Consider the following 24,163-nt stretch of genomic DNA (forward strand, 5'->3'; position numbering starts at 1 on the left):
CTTGTGCAAGTGCTCATGACTAACAGTTTCTTCAACCTGGGTAGATCAGTTAGTGTTGAAACACTGCTCTGCTATGATGCCCAGGGACCAAGATGGGGTGTACAAACAGCCAGACATTACCCTGATCGAAACTGGCTGTGAGGTCTTTATCATCCACTGCACCTACCCCACAATCCAAACGCAGCAATGGAACGAGCAGATAATTGTATATGAATTTTTCCCCTGCCAGGAATCTAACCGGGGCACCTCCTGCCCCAGAGTCAAAGACCTAACTGGGCCATGCAACTCTCATGATTCAAGGTCAAAGTTAGTAAAATGAAATATATACAAATAATGCATACGCATATAGAACTGCATGCTCATGAGAAGCAGAATAAACAAACAAATACACATACAAACACAGGAACAAACAAAATAAATCAAACAAAAGCAAAATGCTGCACTATCCAGTGGCGGTGCCAATGTTTTTTGGGGACAAAATCAACACATTTTGCACAAAATTGCAGCAAAAAGTGGAATGTTTGTAATTTTGAGTTTTTACTGGGGGGGGCAATGGAGGGGGAAGAGTTCTTGCCATCCCTTCCATGGCACCGCGACTAACTATCCAATCCAATATGTTCAGGATGCTACAACAACCAATGGTTCTAACACCTAAAGCAATGAGTAAAACTAGCAATTGGAAAAGAGAACCCCTTAGGGCATAAAGCTTACTTGTCTCTAATTTCCCCCAATGATAAATTATGTGCTTAAGTTGTATCTGGTTTCTGCATCTAACGTGATCAATGGGAGCTTTATTTGTAGAGTAAAAGTAATGAAGCGTTGGGATCAAATGTTAAATTAACTCATCTATCACGAAATACAAGCGCTTTTACTTACTGTCATGTGCTTAAATTTCATGGCAATCTTATTTTATTGTAAAAAGAGCGGAATGCAGATAAAAAAAAGACATATAAAATGGCTGTTACTGGATCTCAACTAAGAAAACTCTGGCAGTTTACTTTGCAATCTGAATCCTTGTGTGAGTAGAATTTGTTGGAGTATATGCCGATTTGGGAAAGTGTAGAGTTTTGTTGCTTTTGTAATAAAGCAAGCTTCTGACAGTCCTAAACTCATTCATTGACAATTTTATTAGCTGGTTTCACCTCTTGTGTTTTCTTGATTTTTTATATTTTTAATTCCTTAATTTTCAATAGATAGGATTTATTAAACCTGCTATCTTTAGTACTTAGCATTTCTTAAACCTGTTATTGGCAGTAGCTGGTATTTATTTTTCAACCTGTTATCTTCAGTAGATCATGTTCATGGCAGTGATTGGTGACCTGCTATCTTCAGTAGATAGCATTTATTAGATAGCCTGCTATCTACAGTAGATAACATGATTGATTAAACAGCATACCTTCAGCAGATCACATTTATTAGACAGATAAGCTGCCATCCTCAGGAAATCACATTTAGTGAACCTGCTACCTTCAGTAGATAGCAGCATTACACAGTCTGCTATCTCCAGTAGATAGCATAATTGATTAAACATCCTACCTTCAGTAGATGATCTTTATTAGTGAACCTGCTATATTCACAAGATACAAATGTATCATTATTATTTAGCAACTGGTATTTATTGGTCAACCTGCTATCTTCAGTAGATAGCACAATATCTCTATATAAACAATATATCTTCAGGAGATAACATTAGCCCAACTGCTATCATCAGTAGATCAAATTTATTAGAAAACCTGCTATCTTCAGTAGACAGTCCTTAATATTATTTGTCTATGAGTGTGATACCAGTGTTGGTTGATAGTAAAAATATTTAATGGTCATCAATCAATGAGCTGTGTAGCATTAATTGAGTGATATAATATAATTGATTAATGACCTATCTTCAGCAACCCGCTATCTTCAGTAGATAGCACAATTTATTAAACCGATTATCTTCAGTAGATAACATTAATAAGCCCAACTGCTATCATCAGTAGATGCAATTGATTAGATAACCTGCTACATTCAGTAGATAGTACCCACATAGTAACTGTCTATGAGTGTGATACAGTGTTGGTTGATAGTAAACACATCTAATGGTCATCAATCATCAATGAGAGCTCTAGAATTTATTAAGTGACATAAATAATTTATTAAATGACCTAGCTTCAGCAACTTCATATCATCAATAGATCACATTTATAAGACAACCTACTATATCAGAAGATAGCATTCTTAAACATGCTTTCTTTCATGGTTGGCAGTTATTTGTCTAAATACTGTCTCCAGTAGATATAATTTATTATCATTAGGCAATCTGCTATCTTCAGTAGATAGCATAATTTATCAAATGGTCTATACTCAATAGATTTATTAGACAACCTGCTACATGTTTTATATCTTCAGTAGATCACATTACCAAGATAGTTTATATTTGGCCAAGATAGTTTATATGAGAGGTCGTAATCAATGTAGAAACCCGGCATCCAATGGTGGGACCCGCAGGCCAGACGATGTGTCAATGGCTACTGGGGAAGAGGAGCATGTTGTTCGGACTAGGCACAGCTGTAATGACGCAGAGTGTACTGCCGACAATCCTGAGCATGAAAGGAGCAGCATGAACCTGAGAAAACATCAAGTCATAGGAACATGGAATGTTCAAGGTATGACTGTTGGGAAGCTGGAGATCAGTGTTGTAGTCGAGGACCTCATGTCCGAGGCCAAGGCCAAGGCCAAGGACTTGGTATCCGAGGCCAAGGCCAAGGCCAAGGACATGGTGTCCGAGGCCAAGGACAACCCTCCGAGGCCAAGGACTTTTGTCTCCGAGGCCAAGGCCAAGGACCAAGGACTTTCATAATAATGAACCATACTAAACCATGCCCGACCGAGGGGGGGGGGAGAGTCATATTGTCGTCAACATAAGGCAATTTTATATGCACACGAAATAATGCTGCACGGTAAGCCTATAGGCCTATGACTTTATAAAATAAACATGCCTAAAATGGGCTCTTTATTCTAGTTTCAACCCTAAAAACCCAATGTTGTATTTTCAAACTATGTTCAGATATGAGCTTCCAGTTTCAGTTATGATTAAACTCCCTGGGACACTTAACACAAAATTCATTTTTAATACTGGTATGCTCCCCGGAAAGACCCCTGTTTTTGAATCGTGCGTGTAGCTCCGAAAGACCCCTGAATTTAACTTAACCGAAAGACCCATCATACCCAAATTCGGGGAGCATACCCACTAAAATAAAATAGAAGTGATGTGTCCTCCCAATTAAACCGAGGTATCGATCATGGTCTCGGAACTTAGAGGTCTCGGTCTTGGAAGGGGGGGGGGTGGCCTTGGTCTCGGAAGGTTGGGTCTCGGTCTCAATCTTGGATGGGAAGGTCTTGGTCTCGGTCTAGGACCTACAGGTCTTGACTACAATACTGATCCATTTAAATACGGTAGTGAAGATTACAATATATCACGCTTATGTCTTTGATCCGTATATCTACCACTTTGATGTCAAAATGCTAGACAGTTATGTGGTATAACATGTGCGACAAAACAGCCTAAAATGGGCATCTATCTTAAGATCAAAGTGAGTTTCTTAAAATATTTAAAGAACCTTTTTTGTCTATTCGGTATTCCTATTTTAGGAATCATATTGGCTGAGTGGAATTTGAATATAAAACCGCATATTTGGCCACCATGTGCATGTTTTGCAAAAAGCAAAGATGGTAGTTAAGAGTGCACCAAAATATTGACACAGTTTTTTGTATTTCAATCAGGTACAATAAAAAACTATCCTGGTCATGTTTCTCTAAAGAGTTCTAATTGATAGCAGCAGATTGTGTAACTCAGTATCACTCTTTAAACATTTGCCTGCATTTTTGATGATTTTGCCTGTCCTTGTCGGGTCCTTGTTGTCGAGGACCAAGGACTTTGAGGTCCAAGGCCAAGGCCAAGGCCAAGGACTACACTTCCGAGGCCAAGGACTACATGTCCGAGGACCAAGGACTTCAAAACTGTCCTCGAGGAGTCCTCGAGGCCAAGGACAGTACTCGAGGACTACAACACTGCTGGAGATCGTTACAAAAAGAATGGGAGAGCAACACATTTGTGTACTGGGCATCTCGGAAACATGGTGGCTCAACCAAGGACGTTTTACCACAGACAACGGATACACAGTGATTTATTCAGGCAAAGATGAAGGAAAGCGGGAGTTCGGAGTTGGTTTCATCTTGGACAGGAATACAGCTAGATCTTTCCTGGGCTTCAACCCAATCAGCGACAGAATCATCTCTCTCAGACTGCATGGTCACCCTTTCAACATATCAATTGTCTAGGTCTATGCACCAACATCCACTGCATCTGATGAAGTGATGGAAAACTTTTATGGTCAGCTCCAAGATGCCCTGGATAAGATTCCAAGCAAAGATATGCTTATCATCTTGGGAGACTGGAATGCAAATTTTGGCAAGCCTGACATCAAATCAAGGTCAATTGGAAAGTTTGGATTGGGAGAAAGAAACGATCGTGGAGACAGTTTGGAAGAGTTTTGTCAGGCAAACGACCTGATTGTTGGAAACACCCTCTTTCAGCAGCACCCTCGCAGACTATGGACTTTTTTGCTTAAAAGAAGATGGCGCTCTTCATTGTTCAGTGTACGAACCAGACCAGGAGCAGACTGCGGCAGTGACCACCAGTTACTTGTCGCACGGATGAAGCTGAAACTTAAAGCAAAGAAGCTAATGACACCACCAGTGAGATTTGATGTGGACAAAATCCCAGAGCAATACACAGTTAGCGTGGGGAACCGATTTGAGGCACTTCTTCGAACGGACGAGGAAGAACTCATTTTTATTTCACGATATCTTTGCAAAACGAATTAATCTGCAAGAAATATTTTGTACATAAACATTATGTAGCCAGAGGTTTCCAGTGATATAAAAATCTCAACGTTTTTTGAGAAAAGTGGGGGGATGAGGCTGTGGATCACGAAATGCCCCTTTAAGCACCAAAGTACTTAAACTTAAATAAAGTTTTTTTAGTACTTTTTTAAGTTTAAAAAGCACTTAAAAATTACAAAACAAAACTTCCGCCTGGGCACTGCTTACATAATAATGAATCGGCTCTAACACATATCATGTCTCAGCATTTCTTAAAAGAATATAATAGAATGATTTCACACAAATCGATGAACAAGACAGCATTAGCCTGGGAGGAGAAGACTCAACATAGTTCATCATAGTTCACCTGGTAATCCTCACGATTCCCTGAGGGACACAAATCATGACTTCCCAGCGCTAGAACACATTCCATCAATTTCATCATACAATTCAATTTATTCTTCATGACATGTTTTATTCTTATTTAGATTTCTTGAAAGTGCTTTGTCTTCTTTAATATGGTTTTGACATGCATATCTCCAGACGACCAACACTCCGGGATATTCATTTCTTTATTACATCTTTTGATAGTGCTTGAGTGGATTCTTGTATATACTTTTACAGCTTTTAAGATGTAAAAGTGTATATAAGATCTATAACTATGCACTGATAAATTTAAAATCATCTTTAGTTCATCACCAGTGGGTACCTTATGTGAACTTTAAATGCTGTTGTTATTGCTGCTTTGAGAAAGGCAAATTTAAATCTATAGCACAAGGTGCCAGATTTTGTTTTGTATTGAATGATTTCATACATCACTTTATTACTCAAAACTATTCTAATATCATATTTCATATTTTTGGTAGGAGTTGGTTACTGCAAGCATTTATTTAATGTTGCTAGATATTATTGATTTTTATTCAAATCATGAAATGTCAAAAATGCGACTTGTTCCTGGTTTTGTCAGAACGGGTCACATATTTGGTACACTAGGATTCATAAATGAAATACCCTCACAGCAGGCCTCAAAATCAGAGGGGAAGACCACTGGCGCTTTTTGGACTCTTGTTTCTCCACCAATCGGGACATAATTTTTGCAATGAATGGGGTGAAATCAAGAAGGGGAGAGCAGAGGTGGAAGACTGCCCTGTAGTAAATATTATCCAAGTCAATGGATGCAAAGAATGAAACATATGGATAATCAGCCCTTTTTTGGACCCTATTTCGCCTACAACTGGGATATATTTGCAATGACCGGGCTCCTGCCGACTCCCAACTCGGGCTGGTTTGCTGTGCACCTGCTCAAAATTAACATTTTCATTGGCTTTTCTTTCACGCCGCTGGGCAAAGAGAAATAAGGATGCAACTGCTGAAGAATGCTTTGGAAATCGACAATGATCTGTGGCACCGAAACAAGATTAAAATGGGAAAGGCCAATGGCCACGGGACCTCTTTTCAATTGGAGGCTTACTTCTCAACTAGCGTAATTTGTTACTATAATGCATGACCGTGGCAGTTTAAATAGGGAGGTGAGGAAACCATACAAAAGCTGTTTTCATCTCAGTCTCTGCTCGATGCAAACCATTGATGCAAAACAACGCTGCATCACTAGCTTATACATCTCTTGGTGATTGTTACTATAGTACCTAAAGTCACCCCTGACGATATGAATTATTCCACGTTTTATCGACGGGGACTGCATCGTTTTGGAATCATGTGGATTAAGACTAGACGTGTAATTTATCAGGCAATAACCCTGTTTGATTTATGGCAAGAAGGCACCACTGTTACAAACAAGTCCCAAGCCACTCCTTCTTGCTTACATGCCAACCTAGTGAATCGTGTTAATTCGTTTGCTACATGTGTGGCCTTCAAAGTGTTGAATACATTGACATTTCTTACATTTTCTCTGAAAGCGGTTCTGATTAATTTCACTCCGTTTTGTTTCTTGTTCGTTTTTGTTTTGATTGTCTATCAAATAATTATTGATTTGATTGCTTTTGATTTTGAAGTCTAGTCAACATTCGTGTTTCATCGTTCTCAAAGGTCAAGGTATGTCTGCTTCGGACCTACTGTTTCCTGCTACATCTTATCATGCCAAACTTATTTATGCGGTCCAAAATTTATATTTGCAGAAAATCATGATTGTAATATCTTAAAAAGATAAGAAAAATTATAACTGAAGTTTATCAAAATATTCCTTTAGTGACAAAATGTGCTTTAGGAAGGTATCTTTGAGTGATAAAATTAGAGAATAAAGGTATTGTTTTTAGCCGCTGGAGTGCATCTATCGTCTCATATAACATGGGCGACATCATTATTTTTAAGTAAAACAACGAGGCGAAGCCGAGTTGTTTTATGCCAAAAATAATGATGTTGCGTGTTATATGAGATGATCGATGCAAGACATTTTACAATGAGTTACCTAGGGCTTACAATCGATCAGTCCCGTTATTGCTATGCACTTCTGATTGGTTCAAATAGCGCGTCAGAGTATCGTGTCAACACGCACGCGCTAAAGTGTGTGATATCGTGTCATATAACACGGGTAAGAACCAATAAGATTGCAAGAACATTCTCAAGTGTTTAAGAATATATATTAAAGTACTTACAAAGAACTACTTATCTTAAACTTCAGAGAAGAAAGTAACTTTAATTGTGCATTGATTACCTTTCCAATACTGGAAAAAAAAAATAAAAACCTGTTTGCAAAATTTTTGAATATCTCCTGAAGGGCATTCCTCAGGGTACATTCCTTGGTCCTACAACAAAAAAGTGACACAATTCAAGTGAAAAATCAATTTAAATTATTTCATTTAATAGTATTGTCAATTTAATGTAGCGTAAAAAATATGTTGGAAATCCAATCAAAATTGGAATAATTGCTCTTGAGTTTTTTAGGTTGTTGACAACAAACCACCAAACTAGCAAACAAAAAAGCAAAAAAAAAATGAAAACTTTGATATTTATGACAGCCTATAACCCATTTTATTTGCACATTCCATTCGAATATGTTTTGAACAGATAAGTAATGTTGAGGGTTGAGAGAAAATTCTAAAATTTGGTAAAACCATTACCAGTTTTGTATCTTTAGAATATATGTAATTTTTATCGAAGTTTAGGGTTAGTGGTTATGGTCGACCAAGAAAAAATTGGCATTAAAAAAATTTGGTGCTTTCTCAGAAATTACTCATTTTTGTAGAAATCTGCCATGCTAGTTGGATTTCTTTCATCATTTTCTTCCTGAAAATGTAGGCAAATACTTTTATGTACTTTCGTCATTACTTTTAAATCTATACTATTAAAGAGGAACTTGCCGATAATCGATACTTTGAAGAGGAACTGATCGATTCATCGGTATCATCTCGGAGATTATAGATAAATTATAAATTAATAAATAGATAAATAAATAAGTTCTAGCATTTCCAGATGATTGGTAAATGCATAGATAGATAGATAAATTAATAAATACAAATAATTATTTGGATTTATTCGGTAGATCAACCAATGGTGGCCCCGCTATTGCAGGCCTACGGTTCGTTGCTGCGTTGCTTCGTTGCTATACGGACAAGCTATTCATCGGTTTCATCTCAGAGATTATAGATGAAAAATAAATTAATAAATAGATAAATAAATAAGTTCTAGCATTTCCAGATGAATGGTAAATGCATAGATAGATAGATAGATAGATAAATTAATAAATACAAAGAATTATTTGGATTTATTCGGTAGATCAACCAATGGTGGCCCCGCTATTGTAGGCCTACGGTTCGTTGCTGCGTTGCTTCGTTCCTACGGACAAGCTACGCGTATACTATACGCGCATGTTCAATACGAGGGCGCTATTTCGTATTACTTTGTAAAATTGTATCACCGTTTGCAATGGTAGGCCTACTGTAACCGCTACACAGATGATTTTCGAAAAATGGTCCAAGTGATCTAATATTTTGAAAGTGATATTAGTTTATCCGTTCGTGGTGACTTTCGATGGAGAGTGGGCATTATGCGGCATGGTAACCGCAACCGCTATAATAATAAATCAACTGCATTCGTTTATGACTTTCGGAAACTTCTTTTGTGATGACTTTCCGACGATTTTAAATTCAAGGTAGGCCTAGGCATATATTGGAAAGTAATTTGAGTTTAATTCGTTTGTCATGTTGTGATGAATTTCGATGGGGAGTGTGGGGCATTATTAGCAGATTAGCATGGTATAAAACCGCAACCGCTAAATATCCGTGGCGTAGATTTCTTTTTGACATTGGGGGAGGAATGAAAACATTTCTTGAAGTAGGCATATTAATAGTGAATCCGGCATCTTTTGGCAACATTAACAATGGCGTAGATTTCTCTTGACATGGCATGGGACATGTAGGCCTATTGCAATTTTTGCAATAGGCCTACAGTGAAGCCAGCATCTTGGCGACAGAATAATTTATGGCAAGCTAATTAGGCCTACTGGTGAATAATTATAGGCCTATTGTGCAAAAGTGGAACAAATTCGCACGAAGGCCGCAAAAATTGGCACTTTTTAGTTTGGCCAAAAATGAGGTTAATTTTGTCAGAAACCCACATCTATTATACATGTGTCAACTTGGGGTGATTGTACGGACCATTGACCTTATCAAAATATGGGAGGGGGGTATCCCCCACCCCACCACCTGAATTTACGCCTATGTAACTCAACCTTCTTGAAACCCAATGTTGCTATAGACCTACTTGATGAAACAGAAACACATAAAAGAAAGAACGAAAGAAAGAAAGAAACCCACATACACCCACAAACATGCGGCAAGAAAGAAAGGGAGGGGAAGCAAGAAAGAAAGGGAGGGAAAGCAAGAAAGAAAGGGAGGGAAAGCAAGAAAGAAAGAACGGGAAAGCAAGAAAGAAAGGGAGGGAAAGCAAGAAAGAAAGAACGGGAAAGCAAGAAAGAAAGAAGGGAAAGCAAGAAAGAAAGGGAGGGAAAGCAAGAAAGAAAGGGAAAGGGATGGAAAAGCAAGAAAAAAGAACGGGAAAGCAAGAAAGAAAGGGAGGGAAAGCAAGAAATAAAGAACGGGAAAGAAAGGGAGGGAAAGCAAAAAAGAAAGGGAGGGAAAGCAAGAAAGAAAGAACGGGAAAGCAAGAAAGAAAGAACGAGAAAGCAAGAAAGAAAGAACGGGAAAGCAAGAAAGAAAGAACGGGAAAGCGGGAAAGCAAGAAAGAAAGAACGGGAAAGCAAGAAAGAAAGAACGGGAAAGCAAGAAAGAAAGAACGGGAAAGCAAGAAAGAAAGAACGCTAAGGACGTCGTTTGCAAAATAGAGGCAACAAATGGTAGGCCTACCCACATCACTAACCGCGTAATAATTGAGCTGTTAAAAGCGATACCAATTGACATGATTACCATTTCCATCGTTTATACTAACCGCTCCCGCTTACTAACCGCCCCATTTACTCATCTAGCGGGGGGCTCACAAGCTGCTGCTGGTACCCGCTAGTATACAATAAAAACAATGTTTAAAATTTCCAACTTTGAGTGATCCTGTGTGCCACCTTAATAATTTGAATTGTGTACATTGATAGCCACAAAACCAGATGGAAATTTTATTATCTTTTTTCTCTGCATAAAATGCAAATTGATGTACCTATATGCGGTCTATTTTATGAGTAGTAGTATGTGAAACTGCTTATATTAAATTCAATTTTTATTAGTAGCAACACGTGTGCGCAATTTGGTTTATGTAAAGATCAAAACATAAAAATTATTTTATTATTTTAGTAAAAAATATATGCATCAGTCTAATTTGTACTAAGATCAAGTGTGTATACTTGTACTTGATTTTTGTTATTGTAAATGTTAGTGTAAATCACTTTATGTATCGAGACAGAAATTAAATATAATTGAAGTGGCTAATTCCAATAAAATAATGCAAAATTGCTTTGAAATTGATATCAGTCACAGACAGATGTTGATGAATATAGTTATGTGTGGGTGCGTAGGTGTTTGCCAGCAAACAAGGACACAACTCATTTTTACATTCAAACTGTGGACCTCCCTGCAATGGTGGACCATCCACAGTTCAAGGAGGTCTGCAAACGACTGCAATTGGATGTGAAATGGATTTGCAAAATATGTTCACTATCATACATGAGATATAACATCCGTAGTGGCTAGGTAAAATATCATAGGTGTGTGTTTGTTTGTTTGTTTGTTTGGTAAGTTCTGCAAATAAGGATGGACACCTAAAACATCAGAATAACCTAGGACAACCAGCAACTGAGGATGTCCACGATTCCCTCTACCTACTAGCATATTGCAAACAAGATCAATATGCATAAGACCATATCTTGTTTGCTGGTGTAAAGTCAGGTAACTCTTAGAGAGTAAACAGCTAAGTGGGTCATGGTATAGAGCTTAACTTTGGTTGTGCAAGGTCCTGTTAGATAGGAAAAAGTTGTAGATCCTAATATGCAGGTATTCACACGTTGGGGCTGTTTGTGGGGAGTGTATGAGTGACCATGGCTCAATCACTCACTTTGTCACAAATGACAACTATTTGAAAATCATTTCTCCAGCATGTCTAACGACTAAAATTACAAAGTACTGCATGACCACACATAATAGAATAAACCTTAATTGCAGATGAATTACTAGTAAGTGTGCCCTAAAATGATGAAAAGAAACCTGACTTGTCCATTAACTATAACAGCATCTTCATTGCCATGGCAACCGCATGTGTCATCATTTCAGAGAGTATCAGTGGATTGATATATTAGTGTCCCTGCGTGCTCTTTGGTGTGACAGTGTGTACACCTGATCTCCTTACGTGTTATAAGCGGCTATGGTCCTTGTAGCGCTATTTTGCAACTGACTTGAGCTGTACTGAATTAGAAACTGTTATTTGAGCTGCTTTCCTATTTTTACAAATATTTCAATTAATCAAGAAAAAAAAGAGAAATCAAAGCGACCATTTATTTTAATAACTAAAAAAAGCCTGTAGTATAAAAAGGCCCAATGTTTAGGGCTATGTGCTAGGATGGCTTTCACATACTTATGAATGTGGGTTTGAGAGACAATTTTCCCCCCGTTATAATGCAGGTTTTTTCAGCAACTCAAATTATTGGGTTTTTTTTCGAGAGAAAACTATGCTTGCACCCCCCACATACCACTACTTGTAAAATGTGTACATCAGGGACATCTGCATGTAGCATCTGTTTCGGACTATCCAACCGCGACTATGATATGTTGCTATGCATGTGTGGATATGTCCCCACTTTGCTGGGAAAAATCATATGTGTGTATCCCCAGTTTATGGAATCAGATTTGTCTGATTCTATATTAAGCAATAGGAGATCTCACCCCAAATATGTCTAACTATATGCCTTTAGCACACTCTAGGGGGTTATATAGCCCCATTAGCATACTAAGAAAATCAGGGATATCCATGTTTGCAGGCGTATCCCCAGTTTATCAGGATGGGATGGAAATGTATCCCTGTTTCCAGAGATGTCACAGGCTGACCCAAAAAATCCTGAACTTGCGGGCTGGCTCTCGCGTAACACGGCCGGGGGTCCGGGGCCCGCTTAAGGGCCCCGGTGGGGTCGAGGGGCGAAGCCCCCCGAAGCCAGATGGTTTCTGCACATTTAGCACCACAGTAAAGGCCATTTCAGAGGGTAAAAAGAACAGTTCAAAGCTCCTGGCTTGTTCTACACTTTTAATAAAAAGTGCTTCCTTCTTCCAGAAAACATGCTTTAAAGTATTCAGTTTCCTATACTTTTATGTAAAGAGACACTCTTAAAAATAAAAGTTTTTTGGCTTTATTACATGGACAATATGGCTGATGTTGATATATGTGAAGCAGAAAGATAAGACAATAGGGCCACTCCAAAAGCGAAAAAAATTAAAAAAAAAAAAAATTAAAAAAAAAAATTTTTTTTTTTTTTTTTTTAAATCCGAATTTTTTTTTTTAATCCCCAAAATCCGGAAATCCGGATAAATCCGGAAATGTGACATCTCTGTGTTTCACACGTTTTACAAACGCACACACACACAAAGGTTGCAATATATACAGCTGAAGCAAGAATGGTATTTCCCAGCCTGCAGAACTTGAAACAAATTCAATATCATATACAATACTTATGCAATAGGCAAAATATTACCACAATGTTACATTTATAATAACAAACTAGAATACAGGATCAATGTTATACCATCATATGAAATATATGTAAATGGTTTACAATTGGTATATTGATTAAGTTTTAACTCACACCTGATACAAATGTAATACCAAATAAATTGTGAAACTGTACTTACGATGTTTTTAATTTAGTACCTTATGATGCTTTTAATTCATACTTCAGTTTATGAATATTTGTACTTAATAGAGCTCATTTCCTCTTCAGCCACAAACTAGAAATATTTAAGACCATTTCATCTGTTATTTTCTAGAAATACACCATACACAAGATATAATGCTAGTTGTACAATCACTCACTTGCCATTCATGTGTGTCCCTATACAGACGTGCTTCGCCTGCCAGCACAGCCGTTGGATTGAAGAAGTGTAACGCATTCTCCGTTGCCACCACCGCAACTTCAACCTGAAGTGTTTCAATACAAAATAAAAACCAAAAAATGAATTGCTTGTCGGCCATGTGAAATACAGTCAGTGGACTGATTGATAAGACAGACAGATTGGTAAGTACACCACTTTCGTTTTGACATCACATTGTACATTATAGTGAACAATTACATATTGCCGTTATCTAAGTCCAAAAATTTAAACGCTTTATAACGAAAAAACAAAGGGAAAATTTATTTGAAATCTTGTAGAGATGTTATATAGTATTATATGATTGTGTGAAATGTTACTGTGTATAGGTTATATACTGTGGTGCACCTCATATTGTATACATTAAACCAGGGCCCACATCCCTGATAAAACATAATTAGTTGTACACTAATATGCAAGCAACATATCATATAGGTATCATACATGTGTTGCATATTCTATATGGTGAGTATATTATGCATGTTGTACATACATTAGATGAAATATTTTCTTACATTTTATATCAAATTTCGATCCATAATTCTGTTGTATACATGTCTTTTCAACATATATATCCATATTGCATGAATATTTGATCATTTTAAATTATTTATACATTTTTACAACCAAATTTATGTGGTGACTAAATATGTAGTTTTACAATTTTTACCATATACAATTTAGCATGCTTTCACTTATTTACTCTAAATTATATTATTATTGTCTTTTGATTATTTCAATCTCTTCTAGATTAGTGTATTAAATACATTATATTCAAATTGTAATGAATATTTGTTTTCCATAAGCTTTCGTTCAGTCAAATATAATGACCCACTTCCAAAAAAAACCACATTTTATATTGTCTGTTATTTTTCTGCAAGAATAATTCTTTTCAATTTTTTAATTTGCTCAAGTTAGCCTCTGCTCATATTTTATATTTTTCATCTCTATTAATATTATTCTTAATTGCTAGTTTTCTTAATTTTAATTACCTATATTTAATTATTTTATTCCTGAAGTAAACCACATCTTTTTCAATTTCAAAATGTTCGACAAGATAGATACCTATATTTTAAAAAGTGAAAATATTGATACTTTTTTTTTTCAAAATTCAGAGAATTTTAATATCTTAAAAGATAAGAAGCAAATTTTCAATGACTAAAAATTCAAGCAAAAACATTTAGCAGAAAAATTCTAAAACATTAAAAAAAAAGAAAAAAAAAAGTTTAAATATCTTGTTGGTTTACTCCATATATAGGCTAATATGCATTGTTTCTCCTCCTAAAAGCATGCTAGCTTTGTGAGTAAGTGTCTATTTATTTTTAGCACAATACATAATAATTGTGAAAGTTATTTCTATCCATTTGTCAAATCCCCCGTGTACAGTGTTGATCACTTATCCGCCATTAGACAAATTGCATATGTTTTCCTTTTTTTTTTATATAAATATGAAAGCATATATCACCACAGTATATATTATCACAATCCTTTACACAAGAACAAATCAAAGAAATGCTTCACCAGTGTACAAACGGTATCAAAATGAATGGAGCTGGGATATGAGACACGTAAAAAAAAATCCCCTTAAAAAGGGATATACTGGCAAAGGATGAATTACAATGAGAAACATCAGATTTCTTTCAATATAAATATATGGTTAAAATATCTTTTTATATGTAAAAATTATGATTGTTCGAACATTTTGAATCAAAAATCCATTTGCTATGATTCTCTCAAAATTGGTCACTTTCAATTTCCCACATTCTGAATTCTGATGACTTTGTCCAGGCATTCTTATGTCATTTGGATTCCACACATTATATTTTTATGTTCTTTACGTTGTTACTAAAATTTGAAATAAGATGAATATAAATTCCAAACATTTGGTACCAAATATGTTTCCTCCTGCATCCTTAAGAATTTTGGAAGCAACTTTATAAGCGATTTGCGATTTTGCCCAATAGTTTATGTTACACCCTGTTTTCCATTCTTGTTCAAAATATAAAATCAGTAATGTAATTTTTCTGCTAGAAAAGGCCATGTGATCCAATAATCTAACAGCGATAAATAGGTTGTTGCATCTGGGAGCTATATATTGTTATTCAGTTGGAGATTGATGTATTCCTAGTTTTACTCATACAACACAAGTTGAATAGCTTCATTGCTCAAAATATTTATTGCATAGGTGCTCTTAATCAATATCACACTTCCTTTTTCAGCATGCAACTTCTGAACAGAATGTGTTATCTTCATGACCTAAATTTCTTAGAGAAGATATAACTTCTATAATAAAATATTTATAAAAATTGAACCTAAAAGGTTCCTAAACTGGCACATAACAAATTGAAAAAAAGAAATCTGTAAAAATGACAAGTATTCAGTTCCAATCATTTTGATACAGTTTGTATATTAACGATACAATAAACCAGAGCTAACATTCAAATCCAGGACTCAAAAAACAAAATCAGATATTAGAAATATTATATATGGGAAGTCCCCAAAGGGCCTAAATAGTTTGAAAGAAAATTGTGAATACTTGTAGTTCAAACATCAAATTATCACTTATCATCTCTGATGATGTGATGTAATAGATTATGAAGTTTCAAAAACTAAGCAGACCAAGAGAACTTCTTGAAAAGAAACAGTAATTGGACAACAATAAGCAGGGATTTATATCTTGTAATTTTGATATATTTTTAAGAGCTTACAGCTGCAAAACTATGTACCATAAAAACAATTGCAATCACTATTAAAATATTGTCCATGTGTATGTGCACAAGCAAACAGCCACCTGCATACAGCACACACAAATATGCAAGAGACAGATTGAGAGAGGAAAATCAACAGAAATAGACATACAATCAGCAAAAAACAAAAAAAATAGTTGGCACACTTGCTCAAATGCATGTCACACCAATAGTATGAAGGTGAGTGATGCAGGTCTGTCATGAAGTTGAAGTAGAAACTCTGCCCTGTATCCCACCCTTCCCTACTCCCCATCTTTCAATGTTGGAGGGTATCATGGACCTGATGACAATATGGCTTAGTTCAACATTGAATTGAGGGAGGGGGAGCCTGAAGAGATATACCAAAACACAGTCAAAGTGTGCCAACATATTTCTTCCTGGTTGTAGATCCTACACTGAAGATTGACATGCTACCAAATGATGCTCCTACAAATGTATAATAAATGAAAAGTTCAAATGCAAAATCTGATAAACACCATTTTCAAACTTGTAAGGTTAAGTCACATCAATTCTGATGTAAGTTTTAATTCTAAATGTAATATTAAATTTGAATGCAAGTATTGGAAAATATGATCAAAATCAGCACATATTTTCTAATTTATATATTTCCTATTATATATTTGAAAGTGGATATATTGGTTTTTGTATCTGAACTCTTTCAATATTCAATAATTTATATATTTTTTTAAAATTCTATTATTTAATTACTTTAATAGAAATTTCTCTATAATTTAAATAGCCGTAAGCAAGCAAGATAATTATATTAAATTTTATGCCCATGGATATCAATTCTATGCATACTTTGTTGCTGTCAATTAAATATCATTATGAACAAGTGATTGACCTCTGCTTTAGTAAATAATTGCAAATATTGAATATGTGTAAATTATTGATATTAACAATCTCCACGCAGGTGTCGACTGCAGACGACAAGTTTCAAATATTTTTTGAAATTCAAAAATTTCAGAACTGTAAATTTTCATGACCATATTTAGAATCAGCATGAAAAATGTAGTAACATGAATACAAACAAGCTTTGTATTGGTTCGGTGGTTCTCAAGATAGCTCTTGATATTTTGATAAAATATCTCAAAACTTATGCTGAAGCCTATAGCTAGCACTCAAAGCATTAAAGGTTTCATGCCGTGATATCAAACCAAAATACCTTCAATTTTATTTAAAAACTTCCAATAGTATGCAATGGAGGCTGGGCACGAAATTTCCCTTTACTCGAGCTGTAGTCTCATTACTTGAATTTTGTTGAATTTTCTTCTTACAAAAGCTTCATTTGCATGCATTTTGTCTTTTATTCCTTGTTTTACACCTACTCTCGGGAGTCATCCAATTCCTGACTTACTCTTCAGGTCACTGATAATGGCCTTTTACACTGCAGAACAAGCAAACTATTCAACATGGTTGATTTCAAATGAATAGACTGCCAGTGTACAGAATTTGAAAGAAGATGGACAAAACTAATGAAAATGGAAATAACAATGAAAAGTCTCATGGCACTGACATGAAGATAATGATTTTATTAGAAAGCTTAATTTTTCTTATACAGAACACGTCGCATCTCCAAGCTTTTATCCCCCAAAGTTTTCATGTACGGCAACATGAACTGGGTCATTTATACTGCACTGAAAAAGGCGGGTAACCATTCACTCCCAGTACATTTAGTAGGGACGACCATAAGTATGGAAACATTTTTTGTGACCTTCAAGCTGCTTTAAAGGTCAGCTTTAGATCACACAAGTGGTACTTTTTTTATAGCTTATGACAGTTTAAGTGCCTTCCGGTGCACCCACTAAATCGTCAACCGTTTCTACTTGGAACATCACTGCATATCTCCTCACCTCAAACGGTGGTTAATGGCGAGGTCACCCCGCATCGCCCTTCACCTAATCGGTTTCTACTGGAGCCCTTACCGCCTACAGAGAAGATGATCTTCTCTGCCGCCTATTACCTCACATCACACCTGTCAACCCTTTGCTCAGTAGAAACATGTCTTTAGATATGCTGAAAAATGGGAATCTCCACCAACTGCGGTAAATATGATGGGTTTCTCCAAACATTTAATTTGCATTAAATCTGATAAAAGCAGTATTTCATTATCGAGCATCAATACATTTATGAAAACATGATTATGTAATCACAAAATAGTTGCAACAGTCTAGGGAAATGTATTTGAAACATGGGACGAGTGTTATAATCTAATATTTCAATACAGGAAATTGTTGAAAATGCATAATTTCGAACAGTTAATTAAGAAATGAATGTAAAATTTGTTGCGCACTTCATATTCCACATACCCCGAGGGATGCTGGAAGTTACATCTAAGCCTCTTGCAATGTACTGTGTACAAGCATAGCTCATTCTAGGAAGGAAAATAATGGGCGACCTAATGCAAGCAGTAAATCTACATCAATGCATATTAATTTTGATACAAATCTGCAGTATGTGTGGACTTTAATATATATATGTAACACACTTTACACAGGGTAACAATGTGATTGTTGCGATATTTGAAAATAGCAGTAGTATGTAAGTGCACATAACGGAAGTATGCCTTAAGATGCAGTCAAAATTCTGCATAAAAGCGCTGGGATAGTGTTGTATGTGCTCACTACTGAGTGGATAGATCTTTGGTACATTTGTTTGTATGCAACAAAAGCCAACTTGGCTATTCCACTTACAATCCACACACCCCCTGTGGAAAACATGACTTTAATCTCCCACACATGGGGTGTAGATATCAAATGGAGTCAGTCACATTCAGGTATTAAACCCCATTTGACATTCACACCCCCTGTGTGGAAGATTAAAGTCATGTCTTCCATAGGGGGTGTATGGACTTCAACTGGAATAGCCCAATCTGTACCATATCTACTAAAGTGCATGTCAATACAGATTCAGTGCTAGTGTGGAGTCACCCAGTGTGGAGTCAAGCAAAGGCATATCCACTATCTTTTGATTTTCCTGATAATATTTCAGTTTTAAATATGCATACAAAGTCTCTTGTGCATCTTGTGTTGCAGTAACCTAAGGTCGTAAGAAATTCCCCATAGTTCAATTGTGTGCTATGAACACTGTATTTCACAGCTACAATTGTGACTAAATTATGACTGAAACTTTCATAGATCTTAGGCTTTTCATTGGATTGATTTGTGTGAGTGATTTTAAGGTGTCTTAAATATCATTTTGAACCAATTACCAAATAGGGCATTGTGGCTAAGAAGTATGTACAAGCTTTGACTCATGATCACAAGGTAGTCGGTTCGAGCCCCTATTGTGTTGTGCACTTTAATATGCAAGGTCTTAAAACCTCTCAATGACTCTCTCCACCCAAAAGTATAAGTGGCCACAGGGTTATATTCATGATCAAACATCAGCAGGTTCAAGCCTCTGTGGTATCATCGTGTTAAATAAGTGCACTTTTAAGCAAGGCCCTTAACCTCTAATGTCTCTCTCCACCCAATTGTATAAATGGGTACCTGCTAATGCTGGGAAGGTACACATCAATCTGCAGACACTCATAAGTCTGTGGCTGGGATCTGCAGTGCTGGAGACATTTTATGTGGCAATCCCCCAAGCACATTATACTGAGGAGAGGAGATGTGTGATGGACATCGAACAGTGAACACGCCAGCATGAACCTTTACCCTTAGTTTCACACCTAATCACACATCACTGATCTGTAATTATGATAACTTCACCCATCACATATCACTGACCTGTAGAGGTAATTATGATAATGTGTACACCACAAATGCAAGCAACTATTCAAATACCTGCCAGCACTTTTGCATTAACCATTAATACAAATTGCATCTTTGGTCACAATTAAAATCTTTGACAATTCAGCTAAATTAATTCTACTTTGACATCAGATCGTCCTTGCGGCATTCGACTTGGAGCATGTTATTCATCTGCCATTGTAGGTCATTTTGCTTCTTTTCTCCTGGTTCATTGGGCTATTTCATTTAAAATCCATACTACCCCTGTTGAAGATTTTAGAATATCTTCTACAGAGGGAGTAAGAATTTAAAATGGAATCAACACATTAGGCTGGGTATGTAATAAAAGATTACTTCACCAATAATCTCCATTTTGTTCCCCGTAATAAAAATGCCTCCTTTTTACGTTGTACAAATCTGCATGACAAACAAAAATAGATACTGTAATATTCAGCGGAAAAAGAAGTATCTTCTTTTGGATTTGTGATATTTATAGAGCATAATGCGTATTAAATCATAGACCATAAATGGTCTATGATTAAATATAGTGAAGAAGTAGCTTGTTCCTTCAGAGTCAAATATTGCAATCATCATGATAAATTAATTTCAACACATAGCACAGTTCCATCTCTGCAGATTATTTTTCAATATAAATTTTTGATATCAAAACAAGATTGAATTTGCACTCAAATAATGCTTGTGAATGTGCTACAGCTGTGTATTTAATGAAATGGCATATATCAACGCAGAAATTGTAGCCATTGTGATAATAATGAAAGGGTAGTTTGCAACAATTTAATTTCTGCAAAATTTGCTACTAATTATGCCCTTGGGGAGATAGCTGAGATTCACAAACTGCTTGAGATAAAATAAAAAAGTATGATATATTTTCAAATTTGTAAAAGATAGCTTTTGCATAACAAACAGTTCATAAAAAGCTAAGCATAGTCATCCTGGCTTATATACAGTCTATATTGGTTAGTCATTTGAACAGTTTTCAACAAATCTTAACCAAAAGACTAGAAGTCATCTTTCAAAATATGATTTGCCTCATTTTGTATTAATTTGTGACTGTCATGCTCATCAGCCAGGCAAAGGCAATATTTACACAGTATCATCATCACATGTAACTTGGTATGCATAGGATCCTGCAACATAGCATGAAAATGTTCAATTAATCTAAGCACCGGGAGAATTTGCGACGCGCAAAAAACTCTAAAATTCATGAATTTTGGTTATAATCACGAATTTTGGGTTCAGCTACGAATTTTAAGATTTTTCAAGATATCCAATTTTAAAGTATTCATTTTCCAAAAGTTTTCCCAAAATTGAAAGAATCCATGGTGATCTGCAATACAATCCATGCAGGAAAAAGTATAGAAAATATACCATGACTTAAATTATAATGAATTCAATTCTACGCAGCATAATTTCATTTTTAAAACTGCAAATTTGAACTTTTTGGGGAAAATGCATGTATTTTGGGTATATTATGGAGAAATTGCACAAATCGCTAATTTTCTAAAACTGGTGCACGAAATTTGTTCTTAAAAATCACACATTTTTCCGGTGCTTAAATTAATCTAACTTAAACACAACACAATTCCTTAAGCTCACATGAAAAAGAAAAGGTCAAATTAAATTAAAACAAAATTTCCATTTAAAACTTCTACTTCAATGATGAACATTGGAAACTCTCAAACTGTAAAAAGCCTCATTTCAAAAATGGTGGGAAAGCACTTTATTTAAACACATAAAAGCCGATTTTGTCAGTTCTAATATCTTGTCTTAAATGGCAAGTCTTCCATCTACCGACTCTGTATCAAATTAAAGGTACATTCACGGATTCCATGGGGCAGTTGACTGGAAATTGCAACAATGTGTTGACAAAAAAAACTTATTTTATGAAAATTATCAGATACGATAATATTTTAGCAGCTCCACTCGGAGGGTGTGCTCACTAACACGCTCTTCCCCAATGGCCCCTTTTATGTTTTACTGAACTCCCTCTCACCCAATGACACCTTTTTTGTTTTCCTGTTACCAAAAGACCCCCTTTTTTCAAGAACTTTTGACAAATATCTGATATTAAATATCTCACCAAATGACCCTGTTTTTTCATTATTTTCTTCAGATTTTGTCTTTTTGAAAATTTTGTATTTATAGCTTAATAATTTGACCCAAAATATTTCCAGTCTCACGAAAAAGACCCCCCTTTTTCAGTAAGATTTTCCCCAGTCAAATTTAAAGACCCCTTTTTTTGGGACTCACCAAAAGACCCCCTTTTTTGGTGTCTAGGCTCTCACCAAAAGACCCCTACTTTCAAACTGCTATCCGCACATCCTTGACACTTCAAGTGCCCCCCCCGGCTCCAACTACTCAAACCCATATCAAAACTGTACACAAGTGGCATTCATTCTGCTAATCAGAAAGCGTCATAACACACAAGCACGCAGTCTTAATATTTTTCTTTACATTTGCCATATGACACTTCTGACAGAGGGTAATTTTGAGGTCACAGCCTTATAATTTGATCGCCTCATGAAAATACATCCTCCGCTGTGGACAGGCAATTTATCACAGCTAGGCCTGTATGTCATCTAGTTAAGAAAAGAATCCCCACGGCTGGCGTAGCTGCAAATTGCATGTGGAGTTGTCCTATTATGATAGCATCAATCTATTGCTTTGCTACATACAATTGTATATTATCACAATGATAAACAAAGAGTGATCATCATCGTCATGATCTTGGAGAAATTGAATACAATGACCTACATACATGGATACGTTTCTCAAAGGTGTCTTACAAGATCTCACTTATGCTCATCCATGAGTATTGAGTACGGTATACGGTTCAACCTTAATTATATAGCCTACTAGTACACTCATAGAGTGACCTTTGAATACTTTGGGTACAAAATTGATCCTTCACAACTGCAGGTCACATTTTGACCTATAATTCTTGAATGAACGTTATAGAACGATGCCACAGGGATGAGTTGGTTTCCAAGTATTATGAGAGGTTACATCCTCCAGTGCTCAATCTTTGTTCAAAGACATTTCATGAACTTTTATTGCTATATTTTGAATATTGTAATTAGGCAACAAAAAACCCTCCTGTGAAACGCTCTGAGATGATTTTTTCAAATTGTGCTAAAATCATGTAAAATCTGCTTAATTATTGATTTTAACTGAAAATTTTTGAAAAAAATTCTGAAGATTTTCAAAATATGTTTGTAAGAAAATCATCAAATTTGTTTACAGATTTTTTAAGCTCATGGTAATATTTTAGCCTTAAGGTGCGCTTCAGACTCCGTATTGTACGTACAATATTGTATGTACAATATTTTTCGTGACGTCAAAAAGTATTGCACGTCCAATAAATATACGTGCCACGACGAGTTGAATCAGATTAAATAACGCGCTATATAATATAAAACCCTGACGGTTCATTGTTTGCTAAATCCAAGCGAGGTCACCCGAAAATCTATGCAAGAGAAATTTCTACTGCTGCTGATGAAAAATCCTAGAGTGCGTTTGGAGGTTTTTCTGCACTTTACCAGTAGGCCTAATAAATTCATTAAAAATAAAAATAAAATAAACATTTAGAGGGAATGTTTTTACTCACTGCTCATCTGATCCACTTTCCCAGGAAACTAAATACCGATACTCCTTAGTTTTATCCCTGACTTTCCAGACATAATTATGAGTAAACATCAAATTTAATGTTTACAAAACAATCAAATATATATACATTCGTTTGCATTTTGTACATTAATATTAATATTAATAATGTACAAACATTTAAAAAGGGGGCCTAAGAGTATGTCTATTTTTAATCATATACTAATTCCGCCATGCCCAAACATATTTTATATATGAAATCGTAAAACAGACCACTTGTAAATTGGAACCCCAAATTCCAATCAAAAATAAAAACAACTTTGTTGTCAAATACACTAGGCCTATACATTGTATTACAGGAATTTAATAGATGGTGCATTTTAATAAATAAATAGATTAACACGGATAACGGACGAGAAATATTTGGCAATACGGATTTACCACAGAGCCAGTGGATAAAGAAATTAATTAAAATTAAAACAAATTAAATGAGAAAATGAAAGCAAGGACATTTGGTGAAGTATTGTTTTAGAATGTGAAGGAGTCCTAATAAAAATGTTACCCAGGCCCAGGACACTGATTAATGTAAATTCGACCCATAGTTATTTTGTCTACTTTTGCCAGCATTCAACCTGTTCAATGTAATTTATGCCTATTTTCAATAAAA

At 35.7% G+C, this 24,163-nt stretch overlaps 2 protein-coding genes across 5 annotated transcripts in view; one reads left to right on the top strand and one right to left on the bottom strand.

Moving 5' to 3' along the window:
* LOC140171644 (phosphopantothenoylcysteine decarboxylase-like) overlaps positions 1-24,163 on the bottom strand; it is a 182,197-nt gene that overhangs the window by 103,046 nt on the left and 54,988 nt on the right. For 3 of the 4 annotated variants that reach the window (XM_072194935.1, XM_072194934.1, XM_072194936.1), the window contains exon 5: positions 13,336-13,440. The exons of the other annotated variant lie outside the window; for it this stretch is intronic. In XM_072194935.1, the coding sequence (XP_072051036.1) occupies positions 13,336-13,440 (105 nt within the window). The remainder of the gene's footprint in view (positions 1-13,335; positions 13,441-24,163) is intronic. 4 annotated transcript variants of the gene reach the window in all.
* LOC140170957 (uncharacterized) overlaps positions 13,428-24,163 on the top strand; it is a 68,873-nt gene continuing 58,137 nt past the window's right edge. The window contains exon 1 of the mRNA XM_072194150.1: positions 13,428-13,537. The gene's annotated coding sequence lies outside the window, so the exon portion shown is untranslated. The remainder of the gene's footprint in view (positions 13,538-24,163) is intronic.

The sequence above is a fragment of the Amphiura filiformis genome, chromosome 15, assembly GCF_039555335.1.
Source record: "Amphiura filiformis chromosome 15, Afil_fr2py, whole genome shotgun sequence".
Classification (NCBI taxonomy): domain Eukaryota; kingdom Metazoa; phylum Echinodermata; class Ophiuroidea; order Amphilepidida; family Amphiuridae; genus Amphiura; species Amphiura filiformis.